A 21,333-nucleotide genomic window follows, 5' to 3' on the forward strand; every position below is an offset into this window, starting at 1 on the left:
GAACTGCTCAAGACATATAACTCAAACACGATCAAGGAGCTTGGAAAGTTGGTGTATTCCTTAAAACAAAACATGCAACACATTTTTTAGGAGTAAACTCCATAAAGTGACCAACTGCACACCCACACAGAAAGAAACTGCAAACCAGGGCTGAACAATATTTCATTCAACTAAGTATTGTAAAACTAAATTATTTCATATTTTTCTCAAAGATATGATTTAAATTATTCAGTCAGCTCTCTGTAGTGATATTGTGACAACCCTTTTCCACACCATAAAACCAAAAGCATGCTGTTGTACCTTGTAATGAGATGGATCCTTGTATGAGCTTGCATGCAGTATAAAATTCTTCATAAAAAACACAAGATGCAAATGAAAGACTGAAATAAAATCGACCTAGTGCTCTCTTGCACCAAACAAAGAACAGCGTGAAAAGTTCCTGTTGCTGATGTATCATATTCTCAAAGTTTGATCCAAAAGGCTTAAACTTGATTAAAGTTCTTGAAGACGTTTCGCTTCTCATCCGATAGGCTTCTTCAGAACTGAGGTGAAACATCTTAAAAAACTTCAAGTCCACCTGCCCATTGGGATGAACTTTGAAATACTGTGGCCTGGATGACTGAGAACCTTTATGGACATGTTGCTATCATATTCTCAGTTATCTTGGTCATGATCTCCTTTTTTGTCATTATATGTATCCATGGAAAAGTGTTGAGATATTTCTAATCTTGAAAAAGAACATTTAGGTTTTTAACAATAGAAAAATTAAATATCTTTACATAAAGAAAACAGGCAGTAAGCTGTGACAGTTAAAGATCCCTGTGAGATGTGTTGATATATGAAATCCAGAACCTATGAATACACAAATGCTGCCTGGTGTGAGATGTTTCAAACTTGCATACTGGACCACAACTCACTTTTCAACTATTGGTGATGTCATAAAATCACCGTCATACATCCAGGTGTTATTGTTTTAAGGAAGTAATAATTTCCATTGAATTTTCAACCAAATCAATGTTAAATTTTTAATTTCCTCATGACATATTTTGGCAGGATTATGACGATATGTTTTAAACCTACAGTGAAGCTCCAGTAAACTCTGTTTATCAGCACTGATCTGCTGTTTGATCATATTTGTCCTGCTCATGGTTTTTGACTCTCACGCGTTGATTTTATTTCAATATCACATTGCACTGTCGCACTTGCATTGTTATATATGACACTGCCTGATAGGAATAAGAGTGCAGGAAAGTTAGCCAGTTTAAATGTTAATACGAGTTAGAGAAAGGATAGTGAGGGAGCATTGCATGCTGGGATGGATGGACAGCGTGACTCACCAGAGAAGGGAAAAAGGCATGTGCCATGGTCAGTTTCTCTACCTTGTCTCGAAGGGAAAAAGTCCCATGAGCCCCAGCTGGCAGGAAGCAGTTCTGCACCTTCAGCTGGCCCAGGTTGGCCACAATGACCCTCGGTGACCTTGAGCTCTCTGGAATGAGAATCACAGGTGCACCGGCCTCAATATCCAGCAGAACCCTGGATGCCCGCTGTGGATGATCCCGCACCTGCAGGGAGAGAAGAAAGACAGACATGGATGAAGGGAGGAAAGGGTCAAAGGAAGGTGTTGAGGAAAGACTAGGAGAAAATTCTGATCTCTCTTACAGTACAAGACTCTAAACATGGTAAAGAGCCCCAGCCGGCAGTACTCACAGCCTGGCCCTCCATTGCAGCCCTCTGCCTGCCGAGGACATCCTGTAGCTGGGTGAAATGCTGGATGAAGGCCACCACCTCAGCCTGGAAGCGCTGCGTGTGGACGTACTGCACTGAAGCCATCTTCAAGGACACCCTGATGTCACATTCCCGCTCCAGGTAAGGATCTGGCTGACCATACCTGATCAATCAGAATACAAAGGTGATTAAGGATAATCCATTCCTCCAAGTTCTTCAGTATCACCCAAAGCGATACTCTGTTGATGCTTGTGTGGTACATACTTGTGGATGTTGAAGATAAGGGCCTCCCCTCCTCGAGTGGTGAAGCGCTCCCGGTAGAGATCACCATGTGGGGTGAGGTCACTCAGGGACAGACTTCCTAGACTGCCTTGTAGTGCCAAGTCTCCATCTGAAATAAAATAATTATTAAATTATTTTCATGAGCAAGCGTAGTTATGTAAAAGAAGAAACTGTAGTGTGAAGGGTTTGTTTTATCTGATCAGGGTGAAGCTGTTCGTACACACCCAACATTTCTAGATGAGCAGATAGTTTGGACACACTCGCTCTGGCAAGCTCGTTGAGTTTCTTGTTCAGTACAAGAGACAAAGAATGAACCTAAAAATATAAACATAAACAGGTTTAGTCATTAAACATTCACTTTAGAATTTACTCCTAAAGCTTCACAAAGAATGACAGAGAGAATAAAAATCATAAAGATACATTTTCAGAGGATAATATGAACATTTTGAACAATATATTGGCCTCTATGCTGGGTGTTATTTAACCATCCAATACTAGGACAGCAGGACTGCAGTTATTATCAAGGTTACACCATGATGATACTTTTTTAAAATGGTCCAAGGTGAGACATGAAATTTCATTCAAAAAGGCATGGTCAAATACTGGGATGCACCCAACAACTATTTTAAATGTTCATATTCTATTGAGGATTTGTTCTCTGCCCGCATAAATGTGTTGTCATATTAAATATTTGTAGGGCTGACACCTAAAAAGTTGATCATTTCAATCATTAGTTAAAAAGACTTCTTTGCACTTTGTTTTTAGCTGCTTCCTTGTACACAGAGCGATGCAGGAGCAAATGGCAGGCTTTAAACTTTACAAAACAAGTCTCAAAATGATCCATAAATTCTAAACGTTTTTATTGGAAGCCAAATCTTTCCCTCCAAAGAAAATAGAGTAATTAAAAGCGCTAAAAATATGAAATAAAGCAGTTTGATGTTAAAAATGACATCTCCAATATGTTCTCTGGTCCTCAGAGTCTAAAGCCATGCTAACGCTAAATTGAGCTCCTCTTTTTTCTCTGCTAACTTCCAATTCAGACATCTGGTGATCAAATTAATCATCCTGCTAAATGGTTTTAGTTAAAAACAACAGTTATGTTCTTTGAAACATGCGTCATATAGGTAGAACAACCTACTTGACTCGCAATGGACAGCCCAACCATTCAAACAAGACACACCATGCCCCCCCGACCTACCTTTAGGTCCACTCTGGTGTTGACTGCCTCTGTTGTCTCCTCCTCGCTCATGTCTGACTCGTACAGAGGATGTCCTGGCACAGATTGGGGTGACATTGGGTTCACTCTAACTGCATGATTATTGGCTGTGGAACCGATACCAAAGAAGTCCAGGATAACCACCCAGGTCTGTAGTGTGATCAAAACGTCAAGGCAGTTAAAGTCGACATCCACACTTCGTCCCACACTGCCATAGCGTGTTTTGAACTCTGGGTGGTTCTGGTCCACCAGCAGGATATTGATATGGACCAATGAATCATCAAAATCTGGGGATGGATGTGGAGAGGGCGTATTGTGGGTGGGAGAGGGAGGTGGAGTTGTGGGACAGTCTGGGTCCCTCTTGGATTTGCGACTGCTAGCTGAGGGAGTGTTGGGATGCCTCTGGTAAAGCTGGAAGACGTTCTGGGCCTCCTCCATGTGGGCGGGCAGTGAGCGGGGCATGTCTGGGCACAGGGCGTTGGATGCTGATGGACAACTTTGGGAAAGGTACTCCTTTGGACTGAAGGTGGAGGGCTTGAGAGCTCCCCGAGACACCATCAAATGTTTGTACTTGGACTCGGGGTTCTGCTCCAGGAGGTCCTCCATCAGCAGCGACCGCAGAGCGAGCTGGACAGCCAGCAGATGAGGGTGGTCTTTGGTAAAGTCTCCCTCCAGATCTTGGAAGCGCAGACTGACTAAGCCCTGGGAGCCCTGAGTCAGGTCAGCACTGAGCTGGACCTGCAGTTCTGCAACGTGTAAAGTTACTTTCAGCTGAGTAAATGAGGGTAACTGAAGAGCTGGTTTGTTAGACTGAAGGGGCAATGGAGAGGGGAGCGACATGTGGGAGAAGCTAACATGTGGAGGGTCCCTTGCAAACAGCCCCCCCTGGGGGTCTGGAAAGCGGTGATGTCGGGTGGAGGAAGGAGTTGGAGGTGGGGGTGTTGGCGGCTGGCTTGGTGTTACGCGTATCTCCTCAATCAGGGACAAGTTGTCCAGTGTCTGGAGGACTTGTTCATACACAGGCTTGCACAGGAACACCTATGATCAGAGTCAAATATTAACACAATTAGAAATGAGTAAGTAAGGCACCACAAACATACTGATTTAACATATTAAATCATTCCTGTCTATCTACCTTTTTTAGTCTCTATTTTAGTTAATGTGAATGAAACTTAATACCTTCTTCCTGATCAAATAAGAAACCTTCTGGTAGCTCAATGCACATCTGAATTTTTTGGTAACCTGATTATACCTGAACAGGGTTGATGAATTTGCCCTCAACTTTCAGTAACCCTGTGCTCTTGAAGGGCTCTTCTGTGGTGAGGAAGGTGAACTGGGTGTCCTCTTCAACAGGAACCTTCTCCAGGGTGAACTGTATAGTGGTGTCTTTCAATATATGGAAGGCTGATGAAGAAAATAAATTACGTGAACTTGTGCTCTAAGTTTGTACTAGATAGAGGAATTATGTATTTGAGATACAAATAGTTAAAATTAGTAACATTCTCACCTTTGCCACGGCTGAGGGATTCAAAGAAGTCATGACGTGTGAACTGTGGTTCATCCTGACTGACGCTTCCATTACGGGATGGTGACATGTTGGTAACAAGATCCCCTCTGGGTGTCCTCTTCAGAACCAAATGACTCATGTTGAGTGAATACAGTCGAATGTCCTTCACCAACACCTGAAGTTTCTCTCCTTCAGAGTCTTGCCCAGTAACAAAGTTCTGGATTGCTATGCTGCCCAGATGACCAACCAATAGCTCAGGGTGCCCCGGTTTACGAGGAATGGACACAACTGGTGATTCAATGCTGACATTGAGGGTCAGCTTCACCATGAATGTATCTAGGGTTGGTTCTGGTTCCTCCATTGAAAGATCCTCCTCATCCTCAAATGGATAATTCCAGCTCTGACTTTGAGTCCGAGATCTCCGTGATGGAGTTTCAAAGAGTGATACCATACCGCTGTACTCTGCTGTCTTGGTGGCTAGAACTGTTGACACTTTGGTGGCAGCACTCTTCAACATGGAGCGAAAATTGTCTTCTACCTCATTGGCAGACAGGCTGAGCTCCTTCAGGAACTTGGCTGAGTGGTTATAGTGCAAGGATGCCATGTTAAGTGTCAAGGAACACTCCCCATGGGATTTCTCCAGAAGGCCAAAATTTAAAGCCTCTGAGGGAGAACCTCCTGCATCACCAAGGAATGCCAATCCGCCAAGAGTTGAGGTACTGTCCTCAACACTGCCAATACTGACCACAAACTGGCTTCGGCCTCCTTCTTGGGTCAGGTCCACCAACTGCATGGACCCAAGGGAACCATTGATGTCCAAACGACTGCCCATGGACACATTGACCTTGGTGCCAGTAATGCTGGCAGTGGCAATCTTCAACCCTTTCTTCTCGGCTCCCAGGACAGTACCAGTGGACACTGTCCGAAGGAGAAGCAGGTTGAGGCGGTGGATCTCCACAGTCAGCTCTTTGTTCTGGTCGTAGGTGGCCTGATATGTCCCATCCCCTTCTTCCTGGTAAGGCTGTGTTGATTGTTGTTGTGATGATGTCAAGGTGCTTTCTTCTTTGGGGAAAGACTTTTGGAGGAACTTCAGTAGCTCTACCATGGTCTCAGGGTTGAGAATGATGTCCAAGTTATTGACCTGCATGGTTGTCACCTGAAGGGAGCTGTCCAGGTTCATGGAGGGACAGTCTGAGCTCACAAACTGGTACTCAAGCTTAATCAGGGCCTCCTGGTCTTTGAGAAAGGAACTGAAGGGGGAGAGTCTATCCATGGTTATACCAGAGGACATCTCAGGATGGTGTCCTTGATGCTGTGGAGACCTACCATCAGGAGACACAGGGGAAGAAGGCTGGCTCTCTCGAAGGCTGCCTGTGGGTATGTCAAAACTGAGATGCTTATGGGAAGCCACAAGGAGGTCAAAGTCTGAGCCATAGGTCTGTAAAGTGTCCACTAGCAGAAGACCATGGACAGTCAGAGAGACTTCAGCGTCATAAGGCCGCTTGACAAAATGAGCATTTGTGCCAAATACCTTGAGAACAGATATATAGCGGCCATCACTCTCTACACCAAGCTGCATGTAGTTAATGTTGAATTCAGCTAAAAGTAGACGGGACTCCACCAGGACTTCCCGTGTGTGCTGCTCCAAGGTCATTACACTCTGGGTCAGGTTCTTTGCAGAACCTTGCAGCTTCCAGGAGCTGTCCTCCCTTTGAAAGATCTTATCATGGCGGAGGGTAAGAGGGTCAGGAGACCTTATATTTGGGCCTTTCTCTTGGTTTTTGTCCTCTTCGCTAACAGATGGACTGCTGAGCCTTGCCAAACAACTCCTGAGGGCAGTCATTTTCTCAAGGTTGATATGGACCTTGAGGTCTGGAAGGGTTCCTGACAGGACGGCCCCAGGTAGCTGGGGGTCTGAAGTGTAGCGCAATCTTTGCTCAAGCTGCAGCAGCACATTAAACTTCTCCACCACATGAGTAGGTCCTACCTCACTCTCTTGAAGATGTTTCCAGTTGTCCTTACAGCGACCAACCATTATCTGCAAGTCCTTGAAGGACAAGGAGTACTTTTCATAAAGTTTTCTGCTGTAGGCCTGTGTACTTTCAGGCGATCTAAGGCAGGAAAGGTCAGAGCTTTTGAGCTGTTCTTTCAAAGGTATGTCTAGTTCCGGTGGTGGAGACTCTGGCGGGGTGGCAAGAGGTGTCTGGAACTCGTCATCACTCATGTCTTCCCTTTCAGGTTGAGAAGCTTTTGAGCTAACCTTAGTGTCATCTTTAAAGAACATAAACAACATCAGGTATTAGTTAGAAACCTCATTTGATAAAGGAGTTGAGATATTAGGATATTCTATTTTTTGGTTAAAGTGGTTTACCTTGAGAGTTTGTGAGGAGAATTCTGCCTAAATCAACAACAACTAGCATTGGGTCCCCTGACTGGAAGTCATCAGGGAATATCACCTGGGGTGCACAGATGTCCAATTTCATTGTCCATCGCTTACTGTTTTCCTACAAAACACACAAATAAGTGGTATTTAGTTATTATTTAACTGCCATGTTTTTAATGTCACCTTCCAACGAATAATTCTTACAATAAACTCTCCGACGAGTAGCTGATCAATGGTTTGTCGGATCTCTGCTTTGGTCTGCATCTTCAGCTTGTTGTACTGCCTCCTGGCAGCCTCTGCCACTCTCAGCTCCAGCTCTGACTGATAGCCAAAACCTGGTAATCAAAGAAATATATTCAAAATACAACAATGCTTTTTGAGTATCCAAAGTAGATGAGAAATCATACCAGTATTATGTGGACTGAAATAACTAATAAGGTGAGTGAGAAATGTTGTGAGTTGGATTTTTTTAAGTGGTGGTGACAGTGGCGTGCTGTGGACTCTCTCACCTGTTGTCATGGAGTATGTGCTATAACTGTGTTTAGTATTGTGAAGAAGTGGCTTTACTAACATGGCTTGCAATTTGGCAGTGTAATAATATTAGCTTATAGTGCAGGACCATCATCTAATTAAGCTGATCATAAAACTGGATGCATCCTGATCTGCCTGATTCAGCTGTCATTGATTGATCACATCGGATGTTCCCTTTGAGGTAATCAGAACATAACGCTGCAATGTCCAACGGTGGGGAAAATCAGATGTTCAGTATATTTTTAACAAAAGTCATGATGCGGATCTGAGAAGAAATACTTTACAACTTAAAAATGTAAATAAAATCGGGCCGTATGTATATGTAGGAAACTGTAAACGGACCTTTCAGTTACTGTATTTTTTATGAATCTGTGAGTGTCTGTCTACAAGGTGAATGTTCTGTACTTACCTGAGGTATGAACTCTTCCTTTATAGAAGAACTCGGTCACTTTTTTGATTGCTTGTGGGTTGTAGATGATGTTGAGGGGACTCGTGTTCACTTCCAGTCTTCTCTCAAATTTACACCTCACAGGGTTACGCTCATAAATCATCTCAAACACTGGCGGTGAGGAGCACTCTGTGTTGCATCCAAACAACAGGAAAACAAAACAAACATGTCAGTCCAGTTCCAGCCTTTTTTTGCTTTGCCACTGCCTGCATGGTTAGATATAAAACTATAACAGTACACTCCTAACAGCCTAAACAATTCAAACAGGAGGTATCAAAGGTTTCAATGTCACAAAATGTATAACTTAACATTTAATTAGAAAATATTATCCAATAAATCTTAAAACAGGGAACAGAACTCTCACCAGAGGTAGTGCTGGACTGGCTTGATTGCTGGTTCATGGTTACAATAAGTTTGTCCTATAAGAAGTGACAGATTGAAAAAACGTGAGAAGCTGAGATAATATACTGAAAAATGATTATTCACTCTTTTGAACTTTTCTTCGCATGAAGACTTCACTGTCCTTTCCTGCTTACCGTTTTGGGAGACACCAGGACAGGGAAGATGGTGCCCTGAGTCGTCAAATCTCTCAGGAACAAACCGCCCAGCTTAACAGACAGCAGGGAGGATTCGGAGCGAGGGAGGGACTCCAACATCACCTTCACCCCTGTGGAGACAGTCACAGTAAATTAATCAAGGCAGCAGTTCACATGCTCTGAGAGGAGTCAACAATAACATACTACCCTCTAGCCCATCTGTAAAATCTCTTAAACTGCCCGTCTTGTTTTGTCGGGCCAAAAGCCCCAGAGAAATTCAGTATTGATAAAACTAACTAACAAACCCCAAAACATGTTTCCATGAGTCCAAACGCTGCCTCTGCATACCTGAGAATTCCAGCTGGATGACCCCGCTCTCATGCAGCGTGCCCTCCCTCCTGTCTTGGTGGAAGAGCGTGACGCCGCCCTTCTCCAGTAAGAACTCCAGCCGGGCGAACAAGTGATCTCGCCTGGTGAACGTGTTCAGAGTGTGGGAGTCCTCCAACGGATCGAACAAGTCCTCTGTCTCTGCTGGAGAAGGAAGAAGATATCATCAGCGTCAGCAGTCAGAGTGTCTGATGTTATTGGACTTTAACAAAGAAAGATTAACTATACAGAAATCTAGACATCAGAAGAAACAGACGTAGAAGTAAAAAATAATCTAGTGATAGCAACTTTGGCTAAAGCTTATAAACACAACGCTGCTAAATGTTGACAGCCTTCCTCAGGCACAGACAGGATTGACTTTGTCACCTAGAATATCCCACGTGGATGGACTTGGCAGGAGCTCTTCAGGCCTGTCTGGGTCCTGAGAATCTCCATACCAGCCTCCCCAGCCCGGGAACCATGACTGCAGGTACTGGATCATCCCAGAGCTGCCGCTCTTGGGGATGGATGCCGGGGGTGGACAGGGCTGGACTTCAGTGCTGGGCTCTCGCACATTCTGGAAGAGGAGACAGAGAAAGGGTGAATCTTTAACAAAGACACATTTGAGGTTAGATGATTGATTGTAAGAAGTCATCATTGTTTCATCTGTAAGTACACAAACAGACAGCAGTTGACTAGACAAATGTGGTTTTCATTTTACTTTTATGTACTTTGAACACCAAAATGAATCAGTTTACCTCAGCGATCTCTTCCTGCTTTCGAAACCAGTCGTGGACAATTTCTCGAAGACTCTGTATCTCCTCTAACGTCTGCTCCTCCTCCACTCGCTCTAACTCGCTCTAGGGGACAAAGATCAGTTCAGTGTGCTTGTTTGCCAGTGCATCCTCTCAAAATACCAAACAGGGTTACCTCACAGCATGGGAAAGGCATTAAGGTACGGTGCCTATTTATGAACTTGGGCAAACAGCTCAAACACTTTGGCAACAAGAAGAACATAAACCAGGATATTGTGGTAACTCAACCTTAACCTGACAGTTTGCTTCATCAGAACTGAATGTCAGATAGCTTTAGAAACATCCTCCTCCCATACTGCATCTTTGGATTGTGGGACCAAGCTAGTGCAACATTATGGATGTCTACCTTGAGAGAAAATATAAGCCATTATCCCTGTTTAAAATTGCAACTCCTCCCTTTCTATGACTGGCTTTTCTCTGAACCTTCCGGTGTGGCCATTCAGAACAACTGCACACCTCTCATTTCTGATGTGGTTGGACAACAGGTCACACAAAATGCTTCTTTTCTAGTGTTACCCACCCATAAGGAGGGGCAAATTCTTGCTAGCTTCATTACCGTCCCTGTGTTCTTTCCGTTCCAAGGATGTATGACATCGCTAAGTGAGATATTTTGTGAGTTTAATTACAAAAATCAATGCGATATGAGGGGCAATCTAAGTAATAATCCATTTTTGGATTAAGCGATTTACATACTTAAATGTTTGTTCATACATTATATGTGTGTAACAGTGTAGTACCTCTTCCTGAGGACTCAGCAGGGCTCCTTTGAGCCTCCTGAAGTAGAGGCTGGTGTAGGTCTGAGCGTCTCGTGCCCGCTGCAGAGCAAAGTCCCAGCTGCCTCTCCGTCTCTGCTCCCTGATTTCACTCAGGTTGGCCTGGATGGCAAACATCCACCACTGTCTGCAGCTGCAGAGAGAAAACAATGTTACAGACTCAAACTTACTGATTTAACGATTCAAATCTTTTTTTACACAAACAATAAGTGCTGTGACATGCAGTGCGACACTGCTTTTCAACTGGTTTAGTCTGTTGAGTCTAAATCTGTGTCATGTTTTCAAATAAGTTTCCACATATAAGAAAGTCAGCTGTCTCTTGTGTGTTACTGTGTCGACGTACTTTCCAGATATGGGGACTTTGGGCCTCCACTTCCTGTACAGCATCTCTCTCTCCCGCCGGTCCAGCTCCTTCAGGAACGCCATGATCTGCTGGTACTGGATCTAAGAGACAACAAACACACAGTCAGTGATCTGTCCTGTTCTGCTCCTGTTACATAAGTTAATTAGCAGCTTATTAATATTTGCCAGATATAACACAGATGGTGGTTAAAAGGATTGTGCTGTAAAGAGCAGGAACTGTCCAACCACACACTCCGGAAGACACATGAAAAGACCTCGTAGTTATTGTAACATGAAGGACTGTTAAGTTTAGACTTGTGTTTCCGGTAGTCATTTGCTCTGGCTGCAGGTATTTAAACCTGTATCCATGCAGACTCTGGCATGTCACGGGCAGACATCCTTCTCCTGTATTTCAGCCAAAGCGAAGAAAGTGGCACACTGTGGTTTACAAACATGACAAATCCAGACATGACGACAGCAATGTACGCTAATGTTCACTACCAATATAAAAGCTTCGCTACCGAGAGAGGGATATCCTGACATCACATAGCGGAGGAGATAAAAGTGGGCTAATGATTGGCAAAATGAAATGCCACAGAAATTGAAAACTACACTTGTGTTACATGATTGACGTTAATATCACCAAGCCTCCTTCCCCTCAATTTTTCTACTCCAGATTGACACTGACCACAAATATTACATTCATAAAACTGATGGAAAACAGTCGTAGCGACTGAGAACTTTAATCTCTCTCATATGTCCCATCTTGTCCAGCGCCATGTGTCCAGCACATACAAATAATAGACATAAATACATTGTACAGCTCTGTGACTCACTCTTTAAATAACAGTGTAATGTGGATGTCAGGAGCTCTTATTCCAGCAGTAGAACAGAGTCATACTCATCAGTATTATCAGAGTTATTGATCTTGCCTCCTTTTCCATACTTTCATTCTTAAAGCTATTCCTCTAAGAGCTTCAGGATGCACAGCTCTCGCTCTGTGCATCCTGAAGGTGAGCTGAAGCTCATGAGAGGCTTCAAATGGTTTTCAAGTGCATCAATGAGACACAAAGAACTTTGAGAATTTTATCTGTCACACTACGAGTGTTGGAGCCGCATATAAACATTTTTACAAAAGGGATTTCTTTGCATAAAGTATGGCTGAAGAATGCAGCTAACAATTATCCTTCCATGTCCATATTGGGTTTGTCAGTATTATTTTAAGTTGGACTTTAAAAAAGTGAATTCATCCTTTAAGCTAGAAGCCAACCGATTAAAAGAAACCCTTACAGAGACAGTGATGGAAACATCTTGGCTCTTTATGAATGATTTTCCCTCTGAAATAAAGGCTGCTCCTTCCTTGTTGTAATATTCTTCATATTTAGTGCCTGGACTGCCTTTTAAAGCATTGTTTTACTTTTAGTGTAGAGCAACTTGTCATCTATCTTTTCATCATTTGTCTTTTCTTTGGGCCTCAAGCGTGATGTCTTGAAACACTCAAAGAACCAGTCTTAATAAAGAGGGGCATTAGGTGTTCAGACAGACCTGCGACAGGCGCAGGGACATGGGCTCCAGCTGAACTTGGCCCTCGATTCGCGGGGTGTTTCGGGACCTCAGAGGCTCCTTGGAGGCGTTTCTTCTGAGCAGCACGGAGGCACACACGGGTTCAAAGATGTACTGATGCTCACGGCTCTGCATGCAGTGGGTCATCGCCTCCTGTACGGTTACAAAAAGAAACATCAGACTACTCGGACGCTTAAGTGGTCCTTTGTTTATCTCAAAGGTTGGAGAAAGTCTGACTCTATTTCTCTTGTTTTTATTGAGTTTTCAGACTGAGAGAGAAAGAAGACAAAAAATACGGAGGGTACCAAAAAGCATACTTACATAAGTACATAAGTACAATATCCTACCCACCTTACACCTTACATGCATTTGCAGTGTCAACAGAACAAACAAATGAAGGCAAAGTGGGTGATACAAACATCAGGAAGGAACGAAAGGAGGATGTGAGGGTAGAGATGCGGGGACCAACTAATCTAAAGTGTTTGCATCACATTTGTTGCCATAATAGTCTAAAAGGGGGAGCCAAGTTTGAAGAAGCCCTGGACTAAAACCTGACTCTGACACATCTCACTGTGTTTTGCAAACAACAAATGACCTCATTCAAGAGAATTTCTGACTGGCAGGTTTCACAGGACTTGCAGAAGTCGTCCACATGACTTTAAAATATTTATGCTGAAGTCTTGTTGGTAAATTAATTTCCTTCAGACAGATTTACGTTAAATGCAGTGTTTCACAAAGTGGAGTCAAGCTTCCCCCAGTGGTCCTTGAAGGGGTTTACAGGGGTCACAGTCACTTATTTCCACTATAATTCAGTCTACAAGTAACAAAATGACTGAATGTATAAGTATGTACCGTAAAGTTCAGTGTGTAAGACGCACTTTTTTGTTCCATCTAAAAAGTGGGCTGCGTACTATAAACCGGTGGGACCGGCAGTGAGATATTTATTGTGTTACGGTATTTTACCCAGACGATGGCGCTATTATCTAGCTAAAGCTTCGTCAAGGACATGTGCCGTCATGATCGCCAGTGCAGCTGTTGTCATCACAACTATCAACGTTATCGCAGGCTGAGCTCAACGAACGCACCGGTAGCTAGCAGGATTACAAACCCGACATGGTAGGCTGTAATTTGTGTGCTTTGAATGTGTTTCAAATGAAAATAAATTGAAATAGTGTTGAAATAACTTGTATACACATTTTTATTAATAATTAGCTATCAAAAACAATTTTCCCTCAGGGATACCCCCAAAAACAGACTGCGTCTTATATTCCAGTGCGATTTAAAGTCCGGATTTTAAGGTAGGTAAACAATTTCTGCAATAAAAACTATAACTACGTCCTGTCCTGTGGTTTCATATAGCATTTTTAGAGCTAGTGACCCAACTGCTTAACAAATATACCGTTTTTTGGGGCACAAATTTGGGGAAGAAGTGTAGCCTTACAAGTATGAATATGCGTATGAATGTAATTTTGTTCAGTTGGTCCTCCTTGCTAAAATATCCTATCAGATGGGGACCCGGGGACAAAATCTTTTAAATGTGGGTCGATGGTCTAATTTGTCTCCTTAAAGGGCCCTTAATGTAAAAAGACTGAGAACCACTGCTTTAAGGGAGCTGAAATTATGATGAGTCACATCTCACCCTCATCTCGTGTTTGTACAGTCCATTTGATCAGATATAATTTAGGTCAAATGGAAAATGTCGGGTGCAGTTCAGAGCTCAAATACTCAGTGTCCAGTGAGCTGGCTCCTAACTGCTGAAGGTCACTGACCTGGATCTGATTTGCAGGCAGCTTTCCCAGCATCTCACACTCTGTGTCCCAGTAGACGCTGAAGTCTTCTATCTCCAGCTGCTTTTGTCGGAGGAGCCTCTGAACCTGTGAAGGAAAATCCCTGTTAACCTCAAACAGAGCGGCTGTCATCAGTCTACTGAGACAGCCGATTACATAAGAGAGGCAAATAATTATGACATGCAGATCACAAAGAAGAGCTACGGAGGCTTATAACAAGAGAAAAGTGAATCAGAATGAATAAATTGTACTACTGTAAAACCTCTCCTTATAAATAGTTTCAATATCTGAATTATAAAAGCCTAAATGAAAAGGAAAAAGGTGTCATCTCATATTAAGAGTTTAAAATCAGTCTGTGCGAACACTTACCGACTCTTTGGAAGGATTCTGAGCTGAAACGTTGTTGATGCAAACCCCGAAGGAGAAGGGTTTCTCTGGGTTGGAGAAGTCATCCTCAAATCTGAGATGCACATCTTGGATCGTCAGCTACGCACAGGTCAGAAAATCAAAGTTCATTCAGCACCTCAGAGTGAAACATTAACAAGTACAGCAGCATGGAAAGCCACTGTCCTGGTATTTGGAGGCATTTCCCTATTAAGGTATTATTCTTTGGATTGTTTGTGTGGATTTAAACAACACCTGTGTTCTGCATAATTGTAATGTATCAAACACTCAGTTGCAGGTTTATTAGGTGCACCTAACCTGTTTATTCTGTCCAGTAAAAGGTCCGTTCCCAATGTGTTTACAAGAGATAAAGGACAAAATCCACAATCCTAAATCCAAACAAAAATGTGTCTAAAGTTCAGCAATCTGAATTAAGTAAATAAGATCGAAGTCTTCCTAAGTTACCGTCTCTTTGGTGTGCACTGAAGCCACTCACTTAAAAATCTATTAACATTCAAATCCATTTTTGCAAAGAAAGAGCCCTGTGTTTTTTGTCCTCCATTGTTTATACTGAGCTTACTCTAAGAAGGAATCTCTGAGCAGTCAATATGAGATACTACGACGAGCAAAACCTGTGTGAATGTCTGAAAGCTCCTGGCTCCTGAGGCTCCTGAGTATTGTTTTAAGACGTTCTCAAAAACTTTTGAACCTCCTCCGCTGACTGCTGTAACAGTTTCAATTTTAGTTGCTTACAGCCCCCCTCCAGTGAAAATCAAGTGTTTAACCTTGTAAACATCTCCATGTGGTGTTGTTCACATATCAGGGACAACATCAGCAGTCATCTCCATGGCTGGGCCTGTCTGCTTTTAAACTGCAGTGTACCAAGGACAGGCTGAACAACACGTTTTCAGATTGGCAGGTTTGTGACGTCACAAACCTAAGGAGCCGATCCCGTTAATGGACGGGGTGACGCTATGCATATCATTATGTGTAACCTATGGCAACCACTTTGGCGATGCGCGAGCCAGCTGTAACCGTCATCGTAATTTTTGCAAACTCACTACTGATACTAACGTTAACGTTACAACTGATTACTACATTTCAAGCTGGCTTAGTATCAACAAGTTGCCACTAAACGATGGCAGAGACGTGTTTTGTTTTCGTGACGGAGGGGGCGGTTGGAAATGTGCATAGTGGGAGGGGACTATGCTGATTCAGGAATTTGTATTGAGTGAGAAGGAGGAGATGCCTCGGGAGGTCTTTAATTTATGCCTCTTCCTGCAATAAACTCTTTATGCCATGCACACAGATGCCACTGAGGGTGTGGACCCACTGCACGCGACCAATTCGGCTACACTCATGTCCGCCCAGCCTCGCTGGTCACTGGGGGTGAATTGAGGAGTCTTTTCAATCAAACCACACAAGGTTTATTTACTAAATAGTAGTTGTCTTTTAATGCATGGTTATGACATAATGAGGGAGAAAAGCTTTTAAATAGTGGCTCCACTTGTCTGGTGCGCATCACTATGTGTCCCAGCATAAGATAAGAGAGTACTTTGTTGATCACCAGCCGGGAAATTCAGCATGTTTCGAGCAGCGAATCGGCTGCTTGCGATACAGAATGAATGGGGGTGAATTTTCGGCCATGTGAGTTCAGTGCAAGCTGATGCTGTTGTACTTTCTTTGGTTAGTTTTGCTCTATAAACGTCTTAATTTCAAAGAAAACGCCCGACACAACAGCTGTTCAATAAATCCTCCTTAAGGAAGTTGTTTAAAGTTGTTTTAAACTTAAAGTATTTTTTGTTTTAAACAAAATTATTTATTCTTTCATTCTTGTCTTATATTTATATAAATTAGGACGGACAGTTTACAAACTCGCTAAATGAATTGCAGAGATGTTTAGTTTGATCAGATACATAGGACACATTAATTGATCATGATATATAGTCCCAGCTCTTGGTAATGTTGGACGGCTCACCTCGATGTTCTCCACGATCCTGGTGACCACTGACGCAGTAGCTGAGTACCAGTAAGACTCTCCTCTCTGATCACACTCACTCTGCAGGAGCCAAAAACATACCGTCACACATTTTAACAGATACAGAACATACGCTGTTCACTTCAACAAAGACAAGCTGCAGAATTAAATCCTATAATTTGTTTTTCTCAGGAAATTATAACGTTTTTCTTTACCTATCAGTAACACTGAAGCACTCTTTGGCGATACATTTTATGTTCCCTGGCAACTCTTACAATGCTCATACAAAAGACAATTAGACAAATAAACTGGAAAAAGAAAATCTGGACAAAGTCAAAGTGATTTTTTTACACTGATAATTCTGACATGTAAACCACTTCAGTGGCTACGAGAACAAATAGTTAATCACTGTAAGAACCCAGGAGAAAAAAGTTTTGAGCATAAGCTCAAGTGAGAGTTCAAATTCAAGAAATACCACAACTGCAAGTCTCTAGCTACTCTTTTGTCCCTGTGAGGCTGTGATGCTCATCAGACGAGGAACCTAAACCCCAGCACATTATCTGATCTGAACTTTAAATCCACCTACTTTAAATTTGTCTTCAAGAGCCTTGAGGAGGCGTTTTTTGCGCTCTGTCTCCTCCTCCTTCTCCTTCTCCCCATCGTACTCCTGCAGCTGGGCGGGGCCGATGATCAGGTTGAGCTGGGACATGCAGATGACCCATGGGTCGCTGTGAGGCCGGTAGAACGGGATCTGCAGAGTAATCTTTCCAATGAAGCCTGGTGGAGACAACGGGATGCATGGATTACACACAACGAAAACACAAACCGAGGTTGTTCCGGATAATCTCATTCCGGATAATCCCGGTGTTGTATTGACATTTAAACTGCTCATTGAGTATTCACCTGAAAGCAGCTACATTTTACCCTCAGACATTAGCATACCTTCACAAACGTGCAATCGTGTAATGTCTACTGAGAATGGGGGGCCTCTACCTCTCACTATATACTACTCTTTTCCCTCTCTCTTTCATAATTTCCTGTATAATGTGGTCATAAAGTTTCTCCTTGAATGCTTGGTTAAAATACAATTAGTGCATATTAGTATGACCACAGACAATGTGACAGAGTAGAGTTTCTTTTTAATGATTCTCTTTTGAAGATTGTCTCTGACATTCTCTTCAAAAGCACCTCTAAGATCTCCCTCAGACTCATTCCTTTCTAGCAGTGAGCAAGCATGCATGAAGAATGCAGCTCCAACATAATGACATTAAAGCACACGTCACCAGACGGGAAAATCCTGATTTGATTTGTTATGAACAGGACGCTCTGACAGGTTCAGAAGGGTTCAGAGACTACGACAAGGTGCTCTGAAGCTGGAGGCCTTCAGGGGAACACAGTACAGTAGTTTGTAGTATCCTTTCTTTTGTCCCACATCTGTAGGATTTGAGATTCGGACTATATAATCTTTAAAGACGATTTCCATCTAACATTCCCATCTGTACTTTCAAAGCAGACATTTTGTTTGGCAAACTGCCAAAATTGGCATAAAATAAGTTAAAAAAAGTAAAATATATAATAAATAAAAATAAATATTTTTATATTATTTTATTGCCAATATTCTGTGTCAACAGTTTCAAATTAACTTTGTACTATGTCCATGTACACGTCTTATCAAATATTTACATCATGAATCAGTCTCCACACAGAAAGGCCCACTACGTCTGAAACGGGATTCGAACCAGGAACCTTCTTGTTGTGAGGCTTAGGGCTGAACAATTTTGAAAAAATATCTAATTGCGATTATTTTGACATATATTGCGATTTCGATATGATTTGCGATATTAAAAGGAATGATCATTTTTACATCATTATTCTAATTTTCATTGAAAAATATTAATAAGCGATTATGGCATGATTTTTTGCAGGTAGCTGAACCAAGCGACGATTTTTGATACTTTCTTCGTTGTATGATGTGTAGGCCAGAGCATCTCTGCAACACAATATTCAAATTAAAATGTTTTTTTAACACACATTTCACCCTTAAAAAATATTGCACCTCCTGTAATTTGTACATTGCAGTAGCCCATATTGCTGTTTCGATTAAATGTAAATGAATTGTTCAGCCCTAGTGAGGCTACACCGTTAATCACTGCACCACTCTGCAGCCCTGTGCGGTATTTCTGAGGGAAAATAACTGGACCGATCAAAAAATGGTATACGAGAGCAGTCCAGAAATTTACAGTGCATCTCACCTGCTTTGACTTCAAACGGCAGGTCAAACTCTCTGAGGGCATCTTTCCTCAGAGGGAGGTTCTCCAACTCGACCGCACCTGAGGAAGAACAAGAAACACACAATCACTGTCATGGTCAAGCTTGGACTGCCTCACTTTCTTACAAGAGGTTAAGTTTCAGTTAAAGCTATTATAATGGGTTAGACTACAGCACTGTCTTAATACAGTTCCTATTACAAATACATTACATACACTTATCCATGTCTATTAACAAATTAAACATCATGACAAGCAGATGATGTGTTAAACTTCTAAATGTCTCATCAATCAACTTTTACGGGCAGAGACCGTCAGCTCGCATACCAGTGGTTCTTCTTCTAGTGTTTTCCCTGTTTAAGGGGTTTGGGAATGTTTTCCTCTATCCAAACTGAGCGTCTAAGAATGGAAAGTGGTTTATGTGATACAGACTAAAGTAAAGCCTTCTAAAGTAAATTGTCATTAGTGATGTGCAATACAAATAATAGTTTACTTAAATGTCATATGATATTCTTAGTGGTAACTTGTTCTACTGTCTAAGAACAAAGCACTCCTGTTAAACTGGTTAAGCTCTGAGAAAAGCAAAGTAAACAGCATAAAGTGCACTCAATATACAACATAGTGCGAGTCATAGTGATGACTGCACTGACTTTAGTCTTAGGTTAAAGTCTTAAAATGCAGTATTCAAATCAATTTGCATCGACCTCAAATTTGCTTGCGTAAAGACGCCTTTACTCTGATATCAGAACGTTCAGACTTTGGAAACTGGCCTGAACGTCCTGTCTTATTATTGAATTTATAACTGACAACAATGAAAGAAGAATCAGGTTCAGTTTGATGGATTCATTAATGCCAAGTGAAAGGAGTAGTAAACACTGCAGCCTGCTTTGTAAAAGCATCAGCAATAGATGCATGAGAAATTACCTTTCAAAAGGGCGATGGAGAGCTGATCTGTGTTCAGGTTGCTGACATATTTGCCCAGGTACGTGTTCAGCACCCAGGCAACAAGACCTTCCAACATCCTGCCGGCTCCGGGATAATGAGAGCTTCACCAGAGAAATCACGCTCTCAATGGTAGCCCTCACAGGGATGTCTGTATACCAAAGATCAGAATCAGAATCAGATTTATTGGCCAATAATGTTGGCACATACAAGGAATTTGACTCAGTTTTTTTCTTTACTCTCAATGTGTAGACACAGAAATTGACATTCTACATTTAAAACAAGGACACTTATAGAGAGGAGACATTAGACAATAGTGCAATAAACAGTGCAAAAGTGCAGAGATAAATATTGTTGAATCAGGTTGATACAAGACACACATAGTACTCCTCTACTGAGATAGAGTGGATTCACTATAGCAGTAAATGGCTAAGTTGTAAGAACTCAAAGCAAAATACATTTTGCTCCCCTGTTTAGGAGAGCTACCGTTGTAGTATATTGTAAAATCAAGCATTTTTAAAAGTTACTTTGTTCATAGCCACAAGTTAATCCACACACAGTACACATTATGATTCTAGAGACGTTTCAGCAGTTGATTTTAAGTCGATAAATTCGGCATACATGACATTAAGATATTGATTGATAAAAGCACAACTTTCCCATTCTTCACGGTGACATTGAACATCTAGCGATAACGCTTAACCCAAACAAAAACGAAAGCAAAAGCAAAATAATAAGTAACTATTTGGCAGCAGACACAACACTTAAACATAATGACAGCGACTTATCACAGTGGCTTAAGGCTGCCTTCACCTGTCCGACTTTGGCAGAGTGACAAAAAGATGCTCAATAAAAGTTAGCTGTTAGCAAAGCAGCATCAAAACACAACCTGACTTAACAATAAACTTAGCGGTAATTAAACACACACCAACAGCAGTATTGCAAACTTTACTCACCGCCAAAAGCGACAGTTGTAGCTCTTTATCGACTTATCGACCCATCTTCACTGAGTCCATGTTGTTGCTAGCCTAATGCCACAGTCAGTAGGTGGTCATGTCCTGTCAAACCACTAAGGACAGGACCACGGGGACAGTTAGCGTTACATAAACTGCACACGGAGGACTGCCAGGCAGTGTTTCCACATTAAATGCCACACATCAGATACACCAGGACTAGGTGGGAATGACGACGAATTTATTAAAAAGCTTTCACCTCAAAACACAGCGTGGTTTCGGTGACGGACAGGGCAAGGTTGTGATCCAACTTAGCTCGCCACTTAGCTTAAACTAGCATGCGCAGGTTGAGAGCTCACAGCGAAACACAGACAGCTGGCGGTAACTCAGACTCCAAAATAAAACTAACCGCGCTCGTTTTCATGGAAAACACAGTTAATCCTCCCAGAATGAAAGGGTGAATTTTCTATTTCAATACTTCAGAGTTGTGTGTCACTGCATCGTAAATAAACACACTTCCTACTAGCGCTGAACT

General features: G+C 42.2%; 1 protein-coding gene across 1 annotated transcript in view; it reads right to left on the reverse strand.

The window, feature by feature from the left end:
* vps13d (vacuolar protein sorting 13 homolog D) overlaps positions 1–21,064 on the reverse strand; it is a 58,156-nt gene extending 37,092 nt beyond the window's left edge. Inside the window, exons 1-25 of the mRNA XM_069659512.1 lie at positions 20,802–21,064; positions 19,828–19,996; positions 18,889–18,966; positions 17,223–17,413; positions 16,637–16,717; positions 14,644–14,760; positions 14,257–14,361; positions 12,470–12,640; positions 10,926–11,026; positions 10,547–10,715; positions 9,753–9,854; positions 9,382–9,571; positions 8,977–9,159; positions 8,629–8,759; positions 8,457–8,511; positions 8,054–8,221; positions 7,318–7,448; positions 7,102–7,234; positions 4,731–7,001; positions 4,476–4,627; positions 3,206–4,261; positions 2,232–2,322; positions 1,990–2,116; positions 1,708–1,888; positions 1,380–1,562 (exon numbers count right to left, since the gene is read on the reverse strand). Coding sequence (XP_069515613.1) covers positions 1,380–1,562; positions 1,708–1,888; positions 1,990–2,116; positions 2,232–2,322; positions 3,206–4,261; positions 4,476–4,627; positions 4,731–7,001; positions 7,102–7,234; positions 7,318–7,448; positions 8,054–8,221; positions 8,457–8,511; positions 8,629–8,759; positions 8,977–9,159; positions 9,382–9,571; positions 9,753–9,854; positions 10,547–10,715; positions 10,926–11,026; positions 12,470–12,640; positions 14,257–14,361; positions 14,644–14,760; positions 16,637–16,717; positions 17,223–17,413; positions 18,889–18,966; positions 19,828–19,924 — 6,264 coding nt within the window. The 5' untranslated portion in view covers positions 19,925–19,996; positions 20,802–21,064. The remainder of the gene's footprint in view (positions 1–1,379; positions 1,563–1,707; positions 1,889–1,989; positions 2,117–2,231; positions 2,323–3,205; positions 4,262–4,475; positions 4,628–4,730; positions 7,002–7,101; positions 7,235–7,317; positions 7,449–8,053; positions 8,222–8,456; positions 8,512–8,628; positions 8,760–8,976; positions 9,160–9,381; positions 9,572–9,752; positions 9,855–10,546; positions 10,716–10,925; positions 11,027–12,469; positions 12,641–14,256; positions 14,362–14,643; positions 14,761–16,636; positions 16,718–17,222; positions 17,414–18,888; positions 18,967–19,827; positions 19,997–20,801) is intronic.
* Between the last annotated feature and the right edge of the window lie 269 nt (positions 21,065–21,333).

Source organism: Semicossyphus pulcher, unplaced genomic scaffold (assembly GCF_022749685.1).
Source record: "Semicossyphus pulcher isolate SPU_LCO1_2020_fin unplaced genomic scaffold, fSemPul1.0.p SCAF_13, whole genome shotgun sequence".
Taxonomy (NCBI): Eukaryota; Metazoa; Chordata; class Actinopteri; order Labriformes; family Labridae; genus Semicossyphus; species Semicossyphus pulcher.